We start from the raw sequence: 19,639 nt of genomic DNA, 5'->3' as shown, positions 1-19,639 counted from the left end.
GTAGTGTGGAAATAGAGTGAATAAATGGAGCCTTAGGAACCAGGGATACTGTGGAGAGGGGAGCTGAAAGTGGCCGTGAGTTTATTTAGACCCTAATTTACACCTGATCTCAGCCAAAAGGCTCAGTGAGGCCTAGTATCAAATCCAAATTTTAACCAAGTATGCTCCTGTTGGTTCTGACGTTAGTTGAAATTGATAAAATGGACATATAAAAAATTTCAGGTTGTGTTATTTAAACTCTTGGAAGAGTCTTTTAATTTAAAAGCTTGGCATTTAAAAAAAAACGACAGTGATAGGAGACATAATTATTTTTTAAAGGTTCTTTAATAGCAATTTAAATGAGAGATGAAAATTGAAAATTTTGGGTGGCCTTCCCCACCAACTGAATTCTGGAATTTTATTTTTTTAAACAGGTGCCATGTTTCAGAACAGAGTAAAGAAGAACTGAAGACATTTACAGATAACCGAGATAGCCTAATTACAAAGAAAGCATTAACCTGCCTCTGAGGTGACTAAAGGGGAATAATGGTGATTTTGCGCCGGGCTCGGCCGCCTGCTTCCGCCCCAACCAGCAATGAATCTTGACTCGCTCTCGCTGGCCTTGTCTCAAATCAGCTACCTGGTGGACAATTTAACCAAGAAAAACTACCGAGCCAGCCAGCAGGAAATACAGCATGTAAGTATTCTATTCAGTATGTAAATACCATTGAAGCAAAAACAAATAGCCAATTTATTGGCAATTTATGTGACGAGGTTGTGTGAGAGGTTAAATTTGCTCCTTTGTGTTATTTTGCTTTACTATAGTACGTAACAGACCTCATACCAGTCTGAGTATTTTCTTTATTTTTTGTTTTTCTACTTGTAAATGAACATGAAGTCAGGGGTAGTGACATGCTGTTAGCCCAGCACTTGAGAAGCAGGTGGGGTGGATAGATCTCTGTGCTTGAGGCCAATCTGTTCTACCTACCAAGTTCTTGACCTGCTATAGCTACATAAAGAGACCCTGTCTCAAAAACAAACAACACTAGCATAAAAGAAACATGATCTTACTTGATTTGGTCTAATTCTATCTTTTCTTCCACTTCAGCATTAAGATGAATGGCTTAGCAGAGAAAAGTGCTTACTGTGTATTGAATGTGAGGATGGGCAATAGGATTCCCTAAGCCCACATAAAAGTTGAGAAAGTTTGGCAGCTACTTATAATCTCAGCACACTGGAAGGAGAGACAGAATCCCGAGGCAATGAAGACTAGCCAGATTAGCCATAAGTGAAGAACTCTGTGCTCAATCACAGGCCCTCCTTCAGTCAGTAAAGTGGAGTGTGTCTCAAACCAAACCAAACTAAACCACATTTAATTCTCCTTTCTAGGTAGCTAACATGAGTGAAATATGTACCTGATTTTCTTAGCCAAATCTAAGAAAGGATTTACGCATTGGTATTTAGTTTTGGTCTTTTATTTTGGGGTATGTGTGCAACAATTGTAGGTTTGCTTAATTCTTTAAAAATGTGTAATACACGAACTGATTGGTTAGCTTGCCTATTTATTTCTACCCACGGGCAGTGGGTATTAAGTTGTTTTCTTTCTTAACTATCTTTTAAAAGACAGTATATCTGCATATATAGGAATGTTAGCCTTTTTAAATATGATACCCTTTCTCTTTTCTCCTTTTTCTCTCCTTTTTTGGGACAGGGTTTCACCATGAAACTCTGGCTGGCCTGAACTCCTTCACAGATCAGGCTGGCCTTGAACTGCCGCCTCTGTGTCTCTGCTGGCATTTAAGGTGTGTGCCACCACATCAAGCAAAATTTTATTTATGATTGTTTTGCCTATAGCATATATGTATGCGCTGTGCTTACCTAGTGCCTTGGGAGGCCAGAAAAGAGCACCCCCTCCAAGCTGGTGTTAAGGGATCATCCTTACCCACTGAGCCATCTTTTTTTGTTTGTTTTTCAAGGTAGGGTATCTCTGTGTAGTCCTGGCTGTCCTGGAACCCACTCTGCAGGCTGGCCTTGAATTCATATGTACCTCCTAAGTACTGAGACTAAAGGTGTGCACTGAACCATCTTGCCTCTTTAAAAAAGTTTTGTTTGTTTCGAGACAGGGTTTTTCTGTGTAACAGCCCTGGCTGTCCTGGAACTCGCTTTGTAAACCAGACTGGTTTCTTGCTCACACAGATCTGTCTGTCTCTGCCTCCTATGTGCTGGGATTAAAGGTGTGCACTGCCACATCTGGCACACTTTTAATTTTTAAAAAATTTTATGTATGTGAGAATTTTTCTTGCTTGTATTTCCATACTGTGTGCATTCCTGGGGCATATGGAGGCTAAAAAAGGTCATAGAAAATCTTGGAACTTGAGTTGTAGATATAGATGGATGTTAGCTGCTGTGGGTGCTGGAATTGAACCTGGATCCTCTGCTAGAATATCCAGTGCTTTCAGTTGCTGAGTCATCTCTCCAAGCCCTGCTTGGTTTTTGTTTGGTTTAGTTTGGTTTGTTTTTTCAAGACAGGGTTTCTCTGTAGCTTTGGAGCCTGTCCTGGAACTAGCTAGCTCTTGTAGACCAGGCTAGCCTCAAACTCAAAAAGATTCGCCTGTCTCTGCCTCCTGAGTGCTGGGATTAAAGGTGTGCGCCACCACCACCCGGCTGTTTTGTTTCTTGAGACAGTCTCACTGTAGCCTCACATTGGTTATGCATGTGCCTACTCTACAAACCGTGTATGGATCTCTTATTCTCACCTTCTTAAACTGGGCCTGTGATACAGGTTGAGTTTGTATTCCCTGGAAGCAGGTATGAGAATTTGGAAAGTAGGATAAAACTAATGTGTCAGCTCTGCAGGTTAGGATGGGATGAGACTGGGAATCTACAGTTTTGCTGATGCCCAATTAAACCTGAGTTAATGTTAGGCATTGGTGTCGCCAGAACTCAGGAGACAGAGGCAGGTGGATCTCTGTGTGTTTTAGGACAGCCTGCTTGGGTTCTCTTAAAAATGCTGATTTATGATCATTTTTAAAATATTAGCATTATTCATTCATTCATCCATCCGTCTGTCCATTTATTTAGGTGTGAGAGATATTTTGTGACAGAATGATTTTGAACTCACAGCACTCTTCAACTTCAACTGATTTGAAGGATAAAGTATAATACAATAAACCTACACTTCTCTATCCTCTAACTTTATTTCAAGACATAATGTTTTCATACAGCCTGTTCGCCCTATTTAGAGCAGATTTCATACATAATTTCATCTATTTATGGTAATGTAAACTTAACCTCGGTACTAATATTGTGTCTATTGTTGTTATTTTGATACTGGGTTTCTCTCAGTAGCCCTGTCTGTCCTGCAACTTACTCTAGATCAGGCTGGCCTTGGATTCACCTGCCTCTGCTTCCTGAGTGCTGGGATTTAAGATGTGTACCACCACAGCCAGCTTATTTTTAAATTTTATAATAAATTTTGTCTTCTACATTTATTTATTTATTCATTCATTCATTCATTTATTTATTTATTTATTTATTTAGGTCTTCTATTTTTAGACAAGGTCTCATACAATCTTGGTTGACCTGGAACTCATACTTTTTTGCTTTGGCCTCCCAAGTACTGCAATACAGATACTGTCATGGAAAAAATTTGTCTTACTTCCTTTTTCCTCCTTTTCTCCCTTCTCAGCCTTTCCCCTTTCCATCTTGGTAGGGATTAAGTCTTGGTAGGGATTAAACCAGGTCATAGCTTTTTTTTTTTTTTTTTTTGAGGGTTCAAGGGATCCTCTTTAGCATCCTAAATAGCTGGGAATATCGAAATGCTACTATACTTGTCTTCTGTGTTTCAGAAGTGCAAAAATAAGAAATTTAAATTACGCTTATTCAGCCAGGTGTAGTGCCTTTTAATTTCAGGAGGCAGCAGAGGCAGGCAGATCTTTTTGAGTTCAAGGCCATCCTGGTCTAGAGATCCAGGACAGCCAGAATTACATAATGAGACACTTGTCTCAAAAACATTTAAGTTACATTTATTTATGACATTTTTACTTTGTTTTTGTGGAGGCTGGTTGTATGTGCCACAGAGTGATTATGGTGGTCAGAGGACAGCATGTAGGAGTTGATTTTTCTCTTTGCATTAGGTGGATCCAGAGGTTGCTCTTGGGCTATCAAGCTTGGTAGTAAGTATCTTTCCTGTGGAGCCATCTTGCCAAGCTAAAATAGCACTGATATTTAATTATCATAGTCATTTAACATTGACATTTCTCCTGTTTGCTTTATTTAGAAAGTTGGTGATGAAGATTTTGGGCTAGAAGGATAGAATCTAGGAGTTTTTGCCTGCCAGACAAGTGTGCTGCCACTGAGCCATATTCTCAGCTGCCTTGACCCAGGCTGGCCTTGAACTCACAGAGATCTGCCTATCCCGGGATTAAAGGCGTGCGCCACCACTGACTGGCTGAAATGCCTTTTTTTGAAATTAATTTTATTTTTTAAGATAATATAATTATATCCTTTTCCCCCTAACATTTCCCCCTCCAAACCCTCCCATAAATACCCTTCCTTGCTCTTTGAAATTCATGTTCTCTTTCTCGCATTAATTGAAACATACATATATGTCCATATGTGTATACATAACATTTCTGAAATACAGCTGCTCAATCTGTATATGCTTGCATGTATTTTCATGTTTGACCCTTTGATATTGGTTTATAAATTGGTGTGCTCTTTTATTGTTTTAGGCAGAGTCTTATGTAGTCCTCATTGGCCTTGAGCTTGCTATGTACCTGCAAATGGTCTTAAATTTTCACCTTTTCTGCCATCTGCCTTCCTAGTTACTGGAATTATAGACATATGCCACTATGTTTGACTTATTTTTAATGTCTTTAATATATACACCATATATTAAAGATTTACATTTACTTGTGTGTATGTGTGGACCTATGGGGGCCAGATGAAAATATCAGATCCCTCAAGCCGGAGTTACATGCAGTGTGAGCTTACTGGGTGTTGAAATAGGAGCGGCGGGGCTGCGTCCCCAACACCCCAGCCGCTTGGCTAGCTCATGCCCGAAATAACAACACGCAAACTGTATTCATTTAAGAACTGCTTGGCCCATGAACTCTAACCCTTACAGGCTAATTCTTGCCCCTGGACTAGCCCATTTCTAATGATGTGTGTAAGCACCCCAAGGTGCGCTTACCGGGAAGATTCTAGCCTACATCCATCTTCATCGCGTGTGCCTCAGAGAGCAGAGCTATCGCATCTACCCGGGAGAGCTGAGCATGGCGTCTGTGCTCCAGCAGAGCTGTCGGGTCTCTCCGGGAGCAGAGCAGAGTCTGACCTCACTTCCTTTTCCGCCCAGAATTCTATTCTGTTTACTCCTCCCATCTGTGTTCCAAGCCATGAGGCCAAGCAGCTGGTTTATTATAACTTAACCAATGAAATCAACAGATTGATATATGACACTCCCACATCAACTGGGTGTGGATGCTGGTAAGAGAACTTGGTTTTCTAAAAGAGCAGTATGTGCTCTTAACTGCTAAGCTGTCTCTCCAGCACTTAAATAGTATTTTTTTATTCTTTTAATTTCATTTATATAATGTACATTCATCATTTCCACCCACCACTACCTCTGTCTAACTGCCCTTAGTCTCCCTACCCCATCTTCCTCCCAGAATCGTAAACGTTTGATTTGTTTGTAGTAGTTGTTATTAATAACTTTCAGAGTCCAATTAGTGTGGCAATAGTCCTCAGCTTTTGTGTTGTGACCCTTTTGGCAGCCCTCATTTCTAAAAAATTTATATTATGATTCTTAACAGTAGCAAAATTCCAGTTATGAAGTAGCAATGAATAATTTTATGGTTGGGGTTCACCACAACATGAACTGAAATAAAGGGCCACAGCATTAGGAAGGTTAAGAACCACTGCACTAGGGCCTGAGTGGTCACTCCCCAATGGAGAGTAACTATTCATCTCTTAGCCATCAACTGCCAATAGTACCTTCCTGGGGGATTTTTGAAATCTTAATACCAGCATTTAACAAATGTAACTATTTACCCACAAAGTTTGCTAGGCTCCTTTCTAGGCTATACAAATTCCCTGATCTCCTGCAACTTAGGAAATTGTTAAGTAAGAGTAAATGCTTGTGGAGAAAAGCAAAGACAAATAAGAGGTAATGGGGGTAAGGGAGGCCGTTCTTTTAGACAAGGTAGTTAGAAGAGAACAGGCTTTCCTAAATTCTTCCAGTTAGAGGTAGCAGGTACAACCATTGGAAATTATAAGAAACAAGAATCTGGGAAAGTTCAAGGTCAGCATTTAGAGCACTGAAGTTTGATCCAGCTGTCTGCAGATTAGGAGCGGCAGAGCTGCGTCCCCGGCCACCCACATGGCTAGCTTATGCCCCGAAATAATTACACGGAAACTGTATTCTTTTAAACACTGCTTGACCCATTAGTTCCAGCCTCTTATTGGCTAGCTCTTACATATTGTTCTAACCCATTTCTAATAGACCACGAGGACCAGGGAGGATCTTAACCTGCATCTCTCTGGAGTGGGAGAATCATGGCAACTCCCTGACTCAGCTTCTTTCTCCCAGCATTCTCTTCTGTTTACTCCACCCACCTATGTTCTAACCAATAAAATGGGCCAAGGCAGTTTCTTTATTATAATTAACCAATGTCCTTCCTCCATCACATTTAGATCGGCCATGAGTGTAAGGTTTGTCAAGAATTGGTTGCTAAAGGAAATTTGAGTTGTGAAGTGTTAGTTGTAAAACTGCTAAATAGAAAATCCCAAATTGATGTCATTTAGTAAATAAACTTTACATAATTTTGGTGTGAATGTGGGCCACCATTCCAAGTTATGTGTGTTAATTGTTGGTAGGTTTGTGTTCTTTTAGCCAATTCAAAACGAATAAATTTAAAAGTAATCATTGCATACAGGTACTTCTACTTGAGTGGCTCCAATAATTTGCTTTTGTTTTTGAGAACTGGGTCTTCTACCACCCAAACTGGTTAAACTTTCTCTGTAGCTTGAGGCTGGCCTTGTAATCCTGACCTACCATTCTTTGAATCCCAAGAGTTAGGATTTATTAGGCCTTTGCCACCATGCTTAACAGTAATTCCTGTAACTATTGCTATAAGGTGAATTTTACCCAGGGACTTATTTTCCTAAAACTATATTTATGAGATCCAAAGTGTTCATGTGTGCTAGACAAGTGCTGTATCCCTAGTCCTTATTTTTTTTTTTCCAAATCTTCTTTCAAACTTACATTTTTGTGTTTCAGATTGTGAATCGGCACGGTCCTGAGGCAGACAGGCATTTATTACGCTGTCTATTTTCACATGTGGATTTCAGTGGCGATGGTAAAAGCAGTGGCAAAGATTTCCATCAGGTATTTGGGGATTTAAGAGTTTATTTCTATTATCCCCAATCACTTTGTAAATTTGCAGTGTAGGGCATAATTTATGGAAACTATGTACAGGATAACATCCAGAACATAATCTTACAAAGGTAGCTAAGAGGTATTGGGGACCTTTCCTATACTTCTCTTTTCTGCCTGGCTACATACTGAAGACAGTCTACTTTAGGATTATGGAGCTGCTGCTGGATTTGCCTGATGAAGGAAGCAGGAATGGGGGAGGGCCTACTTGACAAGGCAGATAGAATATCTCATGTTCTGAATGAGATGTCTTTGGCTTGATTTTCAGTCTTGTCAGTTAATTTTGATAGTGTCTGTGACTTACTAACAGACTCTAATGTGTACATTTTGATTTAACACTCGTTGCTGGTACATTTATATAGTTAAGCGGATTTTTAAACAAGATTTCTTTTTTATTTTTTTCTTCAAGGCCGGATTTTTTTGTGTAATAGTCGTGAGTGACCCAAAAACTCACTCTGTACAGCAGGCTGACCTCGAACTCTCAGAGATCTGCCTGCCTCTGTGCTGCCTCTGTTCTCGAATGCTGGGATCAAAGGTGTGCACCATCACCCAGGAATAAATAGCTAATTTTGATAGTAAAAACTATTTAGCATCTAATGTTCGTAGGTTCTCTTTTCCTTTCTTTATGTGAGATGATGGTTAATGCTAATAGAAGTTTGTTTTTATTTTTATCTTTTTGAAGACACAGTTTCTGATTCAGGAGTGTGCCTCGCTGATTACAAAGCCAAATTTTATCTCGACATTGTCATATGCCATTGATAATCCATTGCACTACCAGAAGGTTAGTATAATTTTATCTCTAGTAAGATTGTGATAATATATATCTCTCCCTTCATTTTTGAGGCAGGGTCTTTCTGTGTATGTGTAATTATGGCCATTCTTCTGTCTCAATCTCTTAGCGCTGGGCTGTTGTAGACATGAAACACCACACCAGTTTGAATGTGCAATAATACTGAGTTAGGTAGTTGCTTGGTAGCAAATGGAATCTTACTAAACCAGATGACTCAAAGGTTTTAAGTTTGTTGGGCTACAGCTCTAGAATATAGCGTGTTGTTTATAGTAGCTCAGAATTATGTCATGTGTGTATTGTGCCGTGATTGGATGAATACTTTTAAAACTTGGTTAAATTACATCATTTTTTAAAAAGTTAAATCTTAAAAAAATTTATGTTTCAGAGTCTAAAGCCTGCACCCCATTTATTTGCCCAGCTGAGTAAAGTTCTCAAGTTAAGTAAAGTACAAGAGGTAAGTGTTTTGAGGAAAGAGATGTAGGCAGAAATGAAAGTTAAAAACCATTTGACTCTTGTTAATATAACTCCTTCTTGTTTCAGGTAATTTTTGGTCTTGCCCTTTTGAATTCTTCTAGTTCAGATCTCAGGGGTTTTGGTAAGTTATTTTATACTGAGTATAAGGTTCTTTGTTTTTTAAATTCATACTTGGGTGATATTAGGGATCAAATCCAAGTTTTGGACATGGTAGACAAAATTGCCATCTCTGAGCTTTCCCCAGTGTTAAGTAGTTTTTTTATTGTTTTAAATTTATATTTATGCATGTATGAGCGTTTTGCGTGTGTATAAGTACATCGGGTGTATCTGGTGCTTGAGGAGGCCAGAAAAAAGTGTCAGGTTCTCTTGAACTGGTTGTGAGATGCCACATGCATGGTGGGGACTAAACCTGGGTCCGATGCAGGAGTAACAAGTGCTTTCAACTGCTCTCTCTCCAGCTCTTTTTTTTTTTTTCCCAACTATAAGATTTTTATTTGTTTTGTGTGCATCAATGCTTCTGCACATCTGGTGTCCATGGAGGTCATGGGAGTTGAACCTGGGTCCTCTGCAAGAATATCCAGTGTTTTTAACCACTGAGCCATCTTTCCCCTTGTTTTTAAGACAAACTTGTGTTTGTATAGCCCAGGGCGGCCTCAAACTCACCAACTTCCTAAGTGCTGAGATTGCAGCCATGTGCTATGATGTCCTGTAACTCCCTGTGTAGACCAGGCTGATCTCAAAACTCAAGAGATCACCTGTCTTTGCCTCATGAATGTTGGGTTTGAAGGCATGCACTACCATACCCGGCACCAGCCCTGGATTTTTTTTTAATTTTATTTTTAGAGACAGGGTTTCTCCGTAGCTTTTGGTTCCTGTCCTGGAACTAGCTCTTGTAGACCAGGCTGGCCTCGAACTCACCGAGATCCGCCTGCTTCTGCCTCCCCAGTGCTGGGATTAAAGGTGTGCGCCACCACTGCCTGGCCAATCCTGGCTTTTTAACACAGAATTCTGCGGTATTAGTTGCGTTCACATCATTGTAAAACTGATTTCAGAACTTTTCATCTTTGGGGGGGGGGGCAGTGGTTGAGACAAGATTTCTGTGTGTTATAGCCCTGACTGTACTAGAACTCACTCTATAGACCAGGCTGGCCTCAAATTTACAGAGCTCCACTTGCCTGCTGGGATTAAAGGTGTGCACCACCACACCTGACCAGAACCTTCATCTTGTAAACATTTTCTTCCTTTCATTGTTTGAGTATCCTCTCAGACAGAACTATGTGAGAGCACGAGAGAGGTAAAAATGTGTGCTGATGAACACAGAGGGCGATCACACAATCTATCTATCTATATCTATCTATCTATCTATCTATCTATCTATCTATCTATCTATCTATCTATCTATCTCTATATCTATTATGGTATAATAGTAACTTGGTTTATTTGACTTTTAGCTGCCCAATTTATAAAACAGAAGCTTCCAGATCTTCTGCGTTCTTACATAGACGCAGACGTCAGTGGAAATCAAGAAGGTGGCTTCCAAGATATAGCAATAGAGGTCCTACATCTCCTACTCTCCCATCTCCTCTTTGGGCAGAAGGGAGCCTTTGGAGTTGGACAGGAGCAAATAGACGCTTTTCTTAAGACACTGCGCAGAGGTAAGCCATAGCCTATCACAGGTGGTCACAAACTTTAATAAAAAAGCATGTTGGAATATAAGTGAAGATGATTTTCTGTTTTTGTTTTTAGTCTTTTATAACAAACGACTATAATATCCTTTTTAAGTATAAAAATTGTAATAGAACTTTTTTTTAAATATTTATTTATTTATGTATACAATATTCTGTCTGTGTGTATGCCTGAAGGCCAGAAGAGGGCGCCAGACCTCTTTACAGATGGTTGTGAGCCACCATGTGGTTGCTGGGAATTGAACTCAGGACCTTTTGGAAGAGCAGGCAATGCTCTTAACCACTGAGCCATCTCTCCAGCCCAAGAACTTTTGAAATAAGTATAAAGTGAACCTAATTTCATCTGTGTGGTTTTATATATATATATACACACACACACACAGTCACAGGTAAGATGAGGCATATTTCTCTGCAGCATTTTGCCACTCTAGGGAAGGAAACTACGTTATGGTATCTAGCTATTTTTAATTTGAAAGGTTGGCCTTTTTTTTTTCTTTCTTTGAAGACATGCCTTTTCTGTGTAGCCCTGGCTGTCCTCGAACTCACTTTGTAGGCCAGGCTGGCTTGGAACTCAAGAGATCTGCCTGCCTCTGCCTCTTGAGTGCTGGGATTAGAGGTATGTGACCCTACGTCCAACTAGGTTGGCCATTTTTGGTAATACTTATATTTACTTAGTAATTTGCTTTCAAGATCAATAAATCCCCATCCTCTTATCCTCATAAAAGAGAATGTGACTCTTCTTTACTTCCTGTTTGTAGTTTAATTTAAGCTGAACCACCTTTCAGTCACAAGAAACTTTCTGTTTCTAGTGCATTCTGTTCCCCTGTAATGAATTCTGCCCCTTATATGGGAGGTATGTTATAAAAGTTTAGTATTTAGTCTGAATTGATAGACAGGTGATGGAATCTGTAAATAAAAAGTTAAAGTATACACATGAACAGTTGTTTTGTGATACCAAAGAATTCAAAATTAGGTTTGTATTGAGATCATAGCTTGGGAAAATTTAATTTTCTTTTTATACCAGTCATTTTATGTTGTCCTGGCTGTCTCCCAGCACACTTAACAAGATCAGTCTGCCCCTACGTTCTGTGTGCTGGGATTAAATATGTGCATGACCACACCCAGACATAAAATTGCTTGATTTTGAATGAGTTTGCAGAAGAATTAGGTTTAAAGGGATTTTAGATCTATAGCAGGAGAGATGTTCCTTTATATGTTGCTGGGCATTGAGCCCAGAGCCTCAGGTGTGCTACACAGACTCTTCTTTTTTGTCTTTTGTTTTTCGAGACAGGGTTTTTCTGTCAACAGCCCTGGCTGTCCTGGAACTAGCTCTTTTTTGTTTTGTTCATTCGAGACAGGGTTTCTCTGTAGCTTTAGAGCCTGTCCTGGAACTCCCTTTGTAGACCAGGCTGGCCTCGAACTCATAGAGATCCGCCTGCCTCTGCCTCCCGAGTGCTGGGATTAAAGGTGTGCGCCACCATTGCCTGGCTGCTAGGCGACTCTTAATGTGCTGCGTCTTTAGCCTCTAGGTTGTTGTCTTTTAGTTGTTATAACAGTCTTACTCCATTTCTTTTTTCAGATTTTCCCCAAGAACGTTGTCCTGTGGTGCTTGCACCACTTTTATACCCTGAAAAACGGGACATTCTAATGGACAGGATCTTGCCTGACTCTGGAGGGGTAGCTAAAACCATGATGGAGAGCTCTCTGGCTGATTTCATGCAAGAAGTAGGCTATGGCTTTTGTGCAAGGTTGGTAGGAAGACATAACAAAATTGTAGTTGTTTTTTAAGCGTGATTATTGAAAAGAAGTACGCAAAATTGTTGCCATGTGCGTCAGGATTGTTTCTTCTGAATTTTAATCTTATACACACTAGTCTGGTATGTTGTTTTCAGCTATAAATATTCTAGGGCTTGAGCTTGTGAGTTATCATCCCTACCAGTTCCTTTAGGAACCAGATTTTTAGTTCAGTCAGTGATATTTTAGCATATGCACTCACTTTGCTATTTTGAATTAAACTTCTAGAAGCAATGTGAAGAAGGTAGGAAACATTTTCAAGGTTTAAATATTAATCAGATTCACCTTTGAGGGTGTGATTAGCTTGCTTTTGGTACTGGTAAGAGAGCTCAGCTGGTGTTGCTGAGCTTGATGGCCTGATTTCAGTCTCTGGAAGGATTTGATGGAGAGAACAGATTCCATCCAAGTTGTCCTCTGGTATCTGAACAAGTGACACACACACACACACACACACACACACACACACACACACACACACACACGCATGCACACGTATAATTTTACACAATATAATTTAATGAAGTTGATTTATACTAAGAATTGAAAGTACTATTGTAAGCAGAAACTGCTCGCTCGTTTCCCGACAACCCAGACCTGAATAATCTCACAGAAATTATATTAATTACAAAACTGTTCTGCCAATGACTCAGGCATTTTTCTTGCTAGCTCTTACATCTTGAATTAATCCGTTTTTATTAATCTGTATTGCCACAATGCTGTGGCTTACTGGGAAAGGTTCTGGTTGACGTATTTCCTTCTATAGCTACATGGCATCCATCCCCTTGACTCTGCCTACTTTCTATATCTCAGTTTGGATTTCCCACCTGGCTTTGCTCTGCTAAGCCATTGGCCAAAACAGCTTATTCATTAATCAGTGGTAATAAAACATTCACAGCATACAGAGGGAATCCAGCATCATTTTTTTTAATTTAAAAAATTTTTCTTTTAATTTTCAAGACAGTTTCCTCTGTGTATTGCTGGCAGTCCTGGAACTCATTCTAGACTAGACTAGACTAGCTTTGAATTCAGAGAGCACCTGCCTCTGCCTCCTGGGTCCTGGGATTAAAGGCGTGTTTCACTACTGCCCTACTAGGGATAACTTTTTTAAGCTAGTGATTTTTATGTTTCTAGTTGCATAAAAGTAACACAAAACATTAATTTCCTTATATTTAAGTATTTCATACCACAGCTCATTTATTTGTAGTAATTTTTAGTTTTGGTGTATGAGGTGGAAGTAAGCATTTTTTTAAAGTATTATTTTTGTTTCAGTATTGAAGAATGTCGCAATATAATCATGCAGTTTGGTGTTCGGGAGGTCACAGCTGCCCAGGTTGCCAGGGTTTTGGGAATGATGGCTCGAACTCATTCAGGATTAACAGACGGTATTCCATTACAGGTTTGTTGTCTTCAACTGTTATACCAAAAGACTTAAAGTTCTGTCCTTTTCTGTTTATTGAATTATAGTATGATTGACTGATCTCAACATAAGATGAAAACATCTGTTAGTTGGGTTTGCTTAATTGTACTTTTACTATTACAGAGCATCTCTGCTCCTGGCAGTGGGATCTGGAGTGACGGAAAAGATAAAAGTGAAGGCGCACAGGCACACACATGGAATGTAGAGGTTTTGATTGATGTTCTTAAAGAACTGGTGAGTACATATGATCCGGGCTTTGTATTCATATCAACATTATGTACTCAAGATTTTTGCTGTTTGTTTTATAAGTTTTGTGGCCAACTGAATAAGACCAGCAATGTTTTGGAATCTCCACTTATTATTAGTTCAAAACAGAATGAAGCATTCATGATAAATCAATACATTTAACAGTTCATAATGAAATTCAAGCCTCTGCCCCTCCATTAGGAATTGTCACTTCCCGTTGTGTGTACATGCATGTATGTGGGGGCCAGAGGTTGGCCTTGGGTGCCTTCTTCCTCTGTCAGCTTTCATCTTACTTTTGAAAGAGTAGCTCACTGAATCTATAGACCCTCTATTGTTGTGTTGTGCCCACCCCCCACCCATTCTGCGTTTACTGATGCATGCAACCATGTCCAGTTTATTTGGAGGGGCTAGATATTGAACTCAGGGTTCTTGAGACTGGCACAAATAAATCATCTTTGTAGTTCCTACTGTACAGTTCTGAGCTAAAATGGTGAATTTGGTTTTGATTTTTTTTTTTCAAGACAGGATTTCTCTGTGTAACAGCTCTGGCTGTCCTGGAACTTGATTTGTAGACTATGCTGGCCTCAAACTCACAGAGATCCACCTGCCTCTGCCTCCCACATGCTGGGATTAAAGGCTTGCACACCACTGCCTGGCAGAATGGTGAATTGTTAAGTGTATTCTTTGGTCAAGTTGCAAAATAGTAACTGAAGAGTTGTTGAGAAGGCAGGCCTGAATATTTTTTTTTGGTATGTGCAGCTAAAATATATCTTTATTACACATTGATCTTTATTTTCTGTTTATTCATAAACAAAATGACCCTCCATATAAAGAAAACACCTGGATGAAATATGGAAGTGCTTAAGTAAAACATAAAGGCCAAGTTGGTTATTAAGAGGGATTTATGAAATTTCTACGCCCGGAGAATAGTAATTTCAAATGTAACATCTTGCCAAGAAAAAATATAGAGAATTACAGGTCTGTAGAGAAGGCTTACTGCCTGCTCTTCCAGAGGATCCAGGTTCTGACTCCAGTTCCATGGTATCTGACCCCCTCACACAAACGCACATACAGGCAAAACAGCAATGCACATAAAATAAAAGTAACTTTAAAACTACTTAGTCTTGGAGTGGTGATGCATGCCTACAAAGGCAGGAATATTATTTTACAGGTGGAAGCCTACCTCATCTACTTTGCAAATTCCAGGCAAGCCTGCTATGTCATTTTGTCAAGACTACCTTGAAAAAACTGAACCGGATAGTAGTACTTTTTTTTTATAGTTTCTTACATGAAATTGGAAATGTGACTCAATGGTAGAGTGCTTGTTTAGCATGTTGACTATTTTCCTCAGCACTGAGATTACAGATGTGTTATGCTTTGTGTTGTTTCAGACAGGGTCCACCTGCCTCTGAAGTGCTGGGTTTAAAGTCATGCCCAGCTTCGTTCTTTTTCAAGCATGAGTTCTAGGCATAATTTGTAAGTGGAGGAAGAATTTTTGTGACCCCACTGCACAGTCCCAAATAGTCACACAGAAACTTAATTAATTACAGACTGTTTGGCCTATAGTTCAAGCTTATTACTAGCTAGCTCTTATATTTAAATTAATCTATGTATTGTCACTTGACTGGCTTTTACTGGTCTGGCTTCTTTCTTTCTTTCTTTCTTTCTTTCTTTCTTTCTTTCTTTCTTTCTTTCTTTCTTTCTTTCTTCTTCTTTTTTTTTGAAGATTTATTTATTATGTATATATACAGTATTCTCAGTACTCTGCCTGCAGGCCAGAAGAGGGCACCAGATCTCATTACAGATGGTTGTGAGCCACCATGTGGTTGCTGGGAATTGAACTCAGGACCTTTGGAAGAGCAGGCAATGCTCTTAACCACTGAGCCATCTCTCCAGCCCCAAGGGGTATTATTTTTGAGACAGGGTCTGGTCTCACTGTATAGCACAGGCTGATCTTCTTGGGTCAGTCTACTGAAGACTGAAATTGTAAACATGTGCTGCTGTACCCAGCTCTTTTTGTTTTGTTTTTCTTTTTGTTTTTCAAGACAGGGTTTCTTTGTAGCTTTGGAGCCTGTTCTGGAATTCGCTCTTGTATACCAGGCTGGCCTGGAGCTCACAGAGATTTCACTTGCCTCTAACTCCCGAGTGCTGAAATTAAAAGCGTGCGCCACCAATGCCCAGCTACCCAGGTCATTCTTAATATCTTGTTTATTTTTATTCATGTAGACTTGAAATAACACTGAATTTCAAATACATGCATAATGCAGTGGTATATACCTTCAGGAAAGCTATCCTTGAGAAATTGGCAGCCTTACAAGAAATGTGTCTGTGATGTTTACTTCTTTTTCATTATATTTTAATTTAGATGCAGATAATGCATCATTAATGTTATACTGTTATTACCTAGGTTTTTTTCATGTCTATGCATCCAAACCTTATAAGGAAAGGGTGTTATGGTTGTATACACCTTTAGTTCCAACACTTCAGGATAATTTCTCTTTAGTTCAAGGCCAGCCTGGAAAAAAATTAAAACAAAATGAAAAAACCTTGTTAAGATGCTCATTGAAGCTGCTAAAAATCTTTGGTATTCGTGGATATGTTAAATAGAATACCTAGATTTTCAGATTATTTTGTCTTTGCCTATACTTGTTTCTTTAATTTTGAAATGTTTTCATCTTTTTAGAACCCGAGTTTGAATTTCAAGGAAGTAACTTATGAACTGGACCATCCTGGATTTCAAATTCGTGACAGCAAAGGGCTTCATAACGTGGTTTATGGTATTCAGAGGGGCCTGGGCATGGAAGTGTTTCCAGTGGATTTCATATATAGGCCTTGGAAACATGCAGAAGGCCAGGTAAGAATGATGATTAGGTAGTGAAGAAATAATAATTACTTCTTTTATTAGGCCAGTTTATCCATTGGTTGTAATATTCTAGTTAATTTATTTTGGTCAGCTAAGGAAATTGTTGTTTGCCATCAGGTCATATTTCTATTTTCACAGTTTTATAACTGATCAGAGTTCTTTGAGGTGCAGCAGTCAAGCTTTTCCTGTTTGAGTATGTTTATCATACTCATATATCATCTTATCACTTTTTATCTTCTGAATTATCTTGTTTCTGAAGGGCAAGTGGTTCTTTGGTGTTTTTTTTTTTAAACTTTAATTATCTAACAACCTTGGGATTAGCCTCGTGTAAGTGGCTCATATTTTTGCAGCATTCCTAATTTTTTATGAAAATAAGGTCTTTGTCGTTTTGTTGCAGCTCTCCTTCATCCAGCATTCCCTGATAAACCCAGAGGTCTTCTGCTTTGCCGACTACCCCTGTCATACTGTTGCTACTGACATTTTGAAAGCGCCACCAGAGGATGACAATCGAGAAATTGCCACATGGTAAATACTCCTGCACTCTAGAAATACAAAGCTCTTATTGAACAAGTAATATAATACTGTTAATATACTTAAAGCGAATTTTATTTTTATTATGTGTTCTGCCTGCATTCCATAGGAGGGCCCCAATCTCACTATAGATAGTTGTGAGTCACCCCCCATGTGGGTACTGGGGATTGACCTCTGAAAGAGCAACTAGTCCTCTTAAACCTTTGAGCCACCTCTCCAGCCTGGAAATTTTATATTTATTGAGGTGATTTAATAAAGGTTTTTAAAAGAGAATGTTGGTGAATAAAAATTCTTCTTTATTACATTGTCCCTAGATAAATTTTTGTTTTTGTGAGGTCTGATAAATTTTCTATATTTAGGTCTAATTGGCCCAAAAAGTATCTTTTTAACATTTTGGGGACAGAATGCCAGCCGCAGGGCTGGAGAGATGGCTCAGTGGTTAAGAGCTCCTTTTGTTCTTCCAGAGGTCCTGAGTTCAATTCCCAGCAACCACATGGTGGCTCCAAACCATCTGTAATGAGATCTGGTGCCCTCCTCTGGCTTTGGCTATACATGGAGGCAGAAAGTTGTATACATAATAAATATATCTTTAAAAAAAAAAAAAAGAATGCCAGCCGCAGTCTGTATAACTCATTTTGGGCCATTCCATGTTATGTATGGCCTTAGCCTTTTCTTCAAGGACCAAATGTAGAGTTAGATAAGATTAAAGCCAACCATATTCTACTTAGTTTTATGCACTTTAACTATTATAAAATCACATTTGGGGGCTGGAGAGATGGCTCAGTGGATTAAGAGCACTAACTGTTCTTCCAGAGAACCTGGGTTCAATTCCCAGCCCCCACATGGCAGCTCACAACTGTCTGTAACTCCAGTTCCAGGGGATATGATACCTTCATACCAATGCACATAAAATAAAGTTAAATAAATTATTTTAAAAAATCACATTTGCCTCTTCACCCCAGTCATAAATCTTGGTAATGAGGTTCTATTATTATGCAAATCAATCATGAATTGTTGATTTGCATTTATTTTTTAATTAATCTGTAGGCATATCTGCAGGTTCCCCTCCCCCCAGCAACCCAATGTGCATGAAATGAAGGGCTTTAAAGCATTCTGCAAGTGCTTTCTTGCTTCTCCATAACCCCAGCAGCATGTGAGCAGTTTTTAAAATCTATAGCAGTCTCTTAAGAATATTCTCTAATACCAAGGTATGGAAGGACTGTAATTTATGTAGTTTTATTCTATAGCTGATATCTGATTTGGAGTGAATTTGAAGGCTAGAGATATGACTTGGTGGTAAAATGCATATAAGGACATGATTTCAGTGCCTAGCGCCCAAGAAAACAAAAAAAAAATTTTTTTTTAAAATATTTTCATTGATCACTGAGCATCTTTCTTCCTTCATTCTCGTTAGGAAAAGCTTGGATTTGATTGAGTCTCTGCTGAGGCTTGCAGAGGTTGGACAGTATGAGCAAGTGAAACAACTCTTTAGCTTCCCTATCAAACACTGTCCAGACATGCTGGTATTGGCCTTACTACAAATCAACACCTCCTGGCACACGTTACGCCATGAACTCATCTCTACTTTGATGCCAATTTTCCTTGGAAACCATCCTAACTCTGCCATTATTTTGCACTATGCATGGCATGGGCAGGTAAGACAACTAATTTGCTCATCAGTTCTCCATTGCATTTTTGACATCTTTTAAAACCTTGGTGTTTCAAGTCTGGAGATAATGATATAGCAGATAAAGAGTGCTGCTCTTGCAGAGGCAGGTCCCAGCATCCACATGGCTGCTCACAACCATTTGTGACCATGAGTCCAGTTCTAGGGAAGCCAAAAGCCTTTCTCTGACCTCTGATGGCACCAGGCATGCAGGCAAAATTCATGCATTAATAAAATCTAAACATCACATGAGAATAACAAATCTCCGTTCCGTTAGAAAGATTTATTGTCATCAAGCAGGTTTTATCTTTTAGGATCCTATTGTCAGTTTTATAAAAGTACCAGAGAGCAAGGATATTAGATTTTCAAATTCAGCATCCATAAAACTTGCTACTTGCTGTGACACATTTCAGCCTTGACAAAGAGCTTACATACTTACTAAGAAAACAAAAGCTCCTGATGTTGCTGTCAACAATAAATTAGAAAAGTCACAAATGTGTCTTTGCTTTTTTGGGTTTTTTTTTGCTTTGTTTTGTTTGAGTCAAGACTTAAATGTGTCACAGTCAGTTCAACTGGAAATCACTATGTAACAAGATGATAACTTTCAATTTAGGATCCCTGGCTTCTGTGGTGTTAGAAATTAAACCCAGGATTTTGATTGTGCTAAGGAAGCACTTTAGCAGATTAGCTATATTCTTCACACCAAAGATAGCCTTTTTTTTTTTTTTTTTTTTTGGTTTTTCGAGACAGGGTTTGTCT

At 39.1% G+C, this 19,639-nt stretch overlaps 1 protein-coding gene across 9 annotated transcripts in view; it reads left to right on the top strand.

The window, feature by feature from the left end:
* Positions 1–392: 392 nt before the first annotated feature.
* Positions 393–19,639, top strand: part of Cnot1 (CCR4-NOT transcription complex subunit 1) — a 58,774-nt gene continuing 39,527 nt past the window's right edge. For all 9 annotated transcript variants that reach the window (XR_007592045.1, XM_050143993.1, XM_050143989.1 and 6 more), the window contains exons 1-12: positions 393–676; positions 7,259–7,366; positions 8,097–8,195; positions 8,590–8,658; positions 8,745–8,799; positions 10,130–10,333; positions 11,943–12,111; positions 13,427–13,553; positions 13,698–13,808; positions 16,504–16,674; positions 17,081–17,208; positions 18,629–18,869. Coding sequence is in view for 8 of the 9 variants with exons in the window: in XM_050143993.1 (XP_049999950.1) it covers positions 575–676; positions 7,259–7,366; positions 8,097–8,195; positions 8,590–8,658; positions 8,745–8,799; positions 10,130–10,333; positions 11,943–12,111; positions 13,427–13,553; positions 13,698–13,808; positions 16,504–16,674; positions 17,081–17,208; positions 18,629–18,869 (1,584 nt within the window). In the remaining variant the exon portion in view is untranslated. The remainder of the gene's footprint in view (positions 677–7,258; positions 7,367–8,096; positions 8,196–8,589; positions 8,659–8,744; positions 8,800–10,129; positions 10,334–11,942; positions 12,112–13,426; positions 13,554–13,697; positions 13,809–16,503; positions 16,675–17,080; positions 17,209–18,628; positions 18,870–19,639) is intronic.

Source organism: Alexandromys fortis, unplaced genomic scaffold (assembly GCF_014885135.2).
Source record: "Alexandromys fortis isolate MF-2015 unplaced genomic scaffold, M_Fortis_MF-2015_v1.1 scaffold_1, whole genome shotgun sequence".
NCBI classification, from domain to species: Eukaryota; Metazoa; Chordata; class Mammalia; order Rodentia; family Cricetidae; genus Alexandromys; species Alexandromys fortis.
The sequence above is the reverse complement of the archived record's forward strand: the minus strand, read 5'-3'. Positions and strand labels throughout refer to the sequence as shown.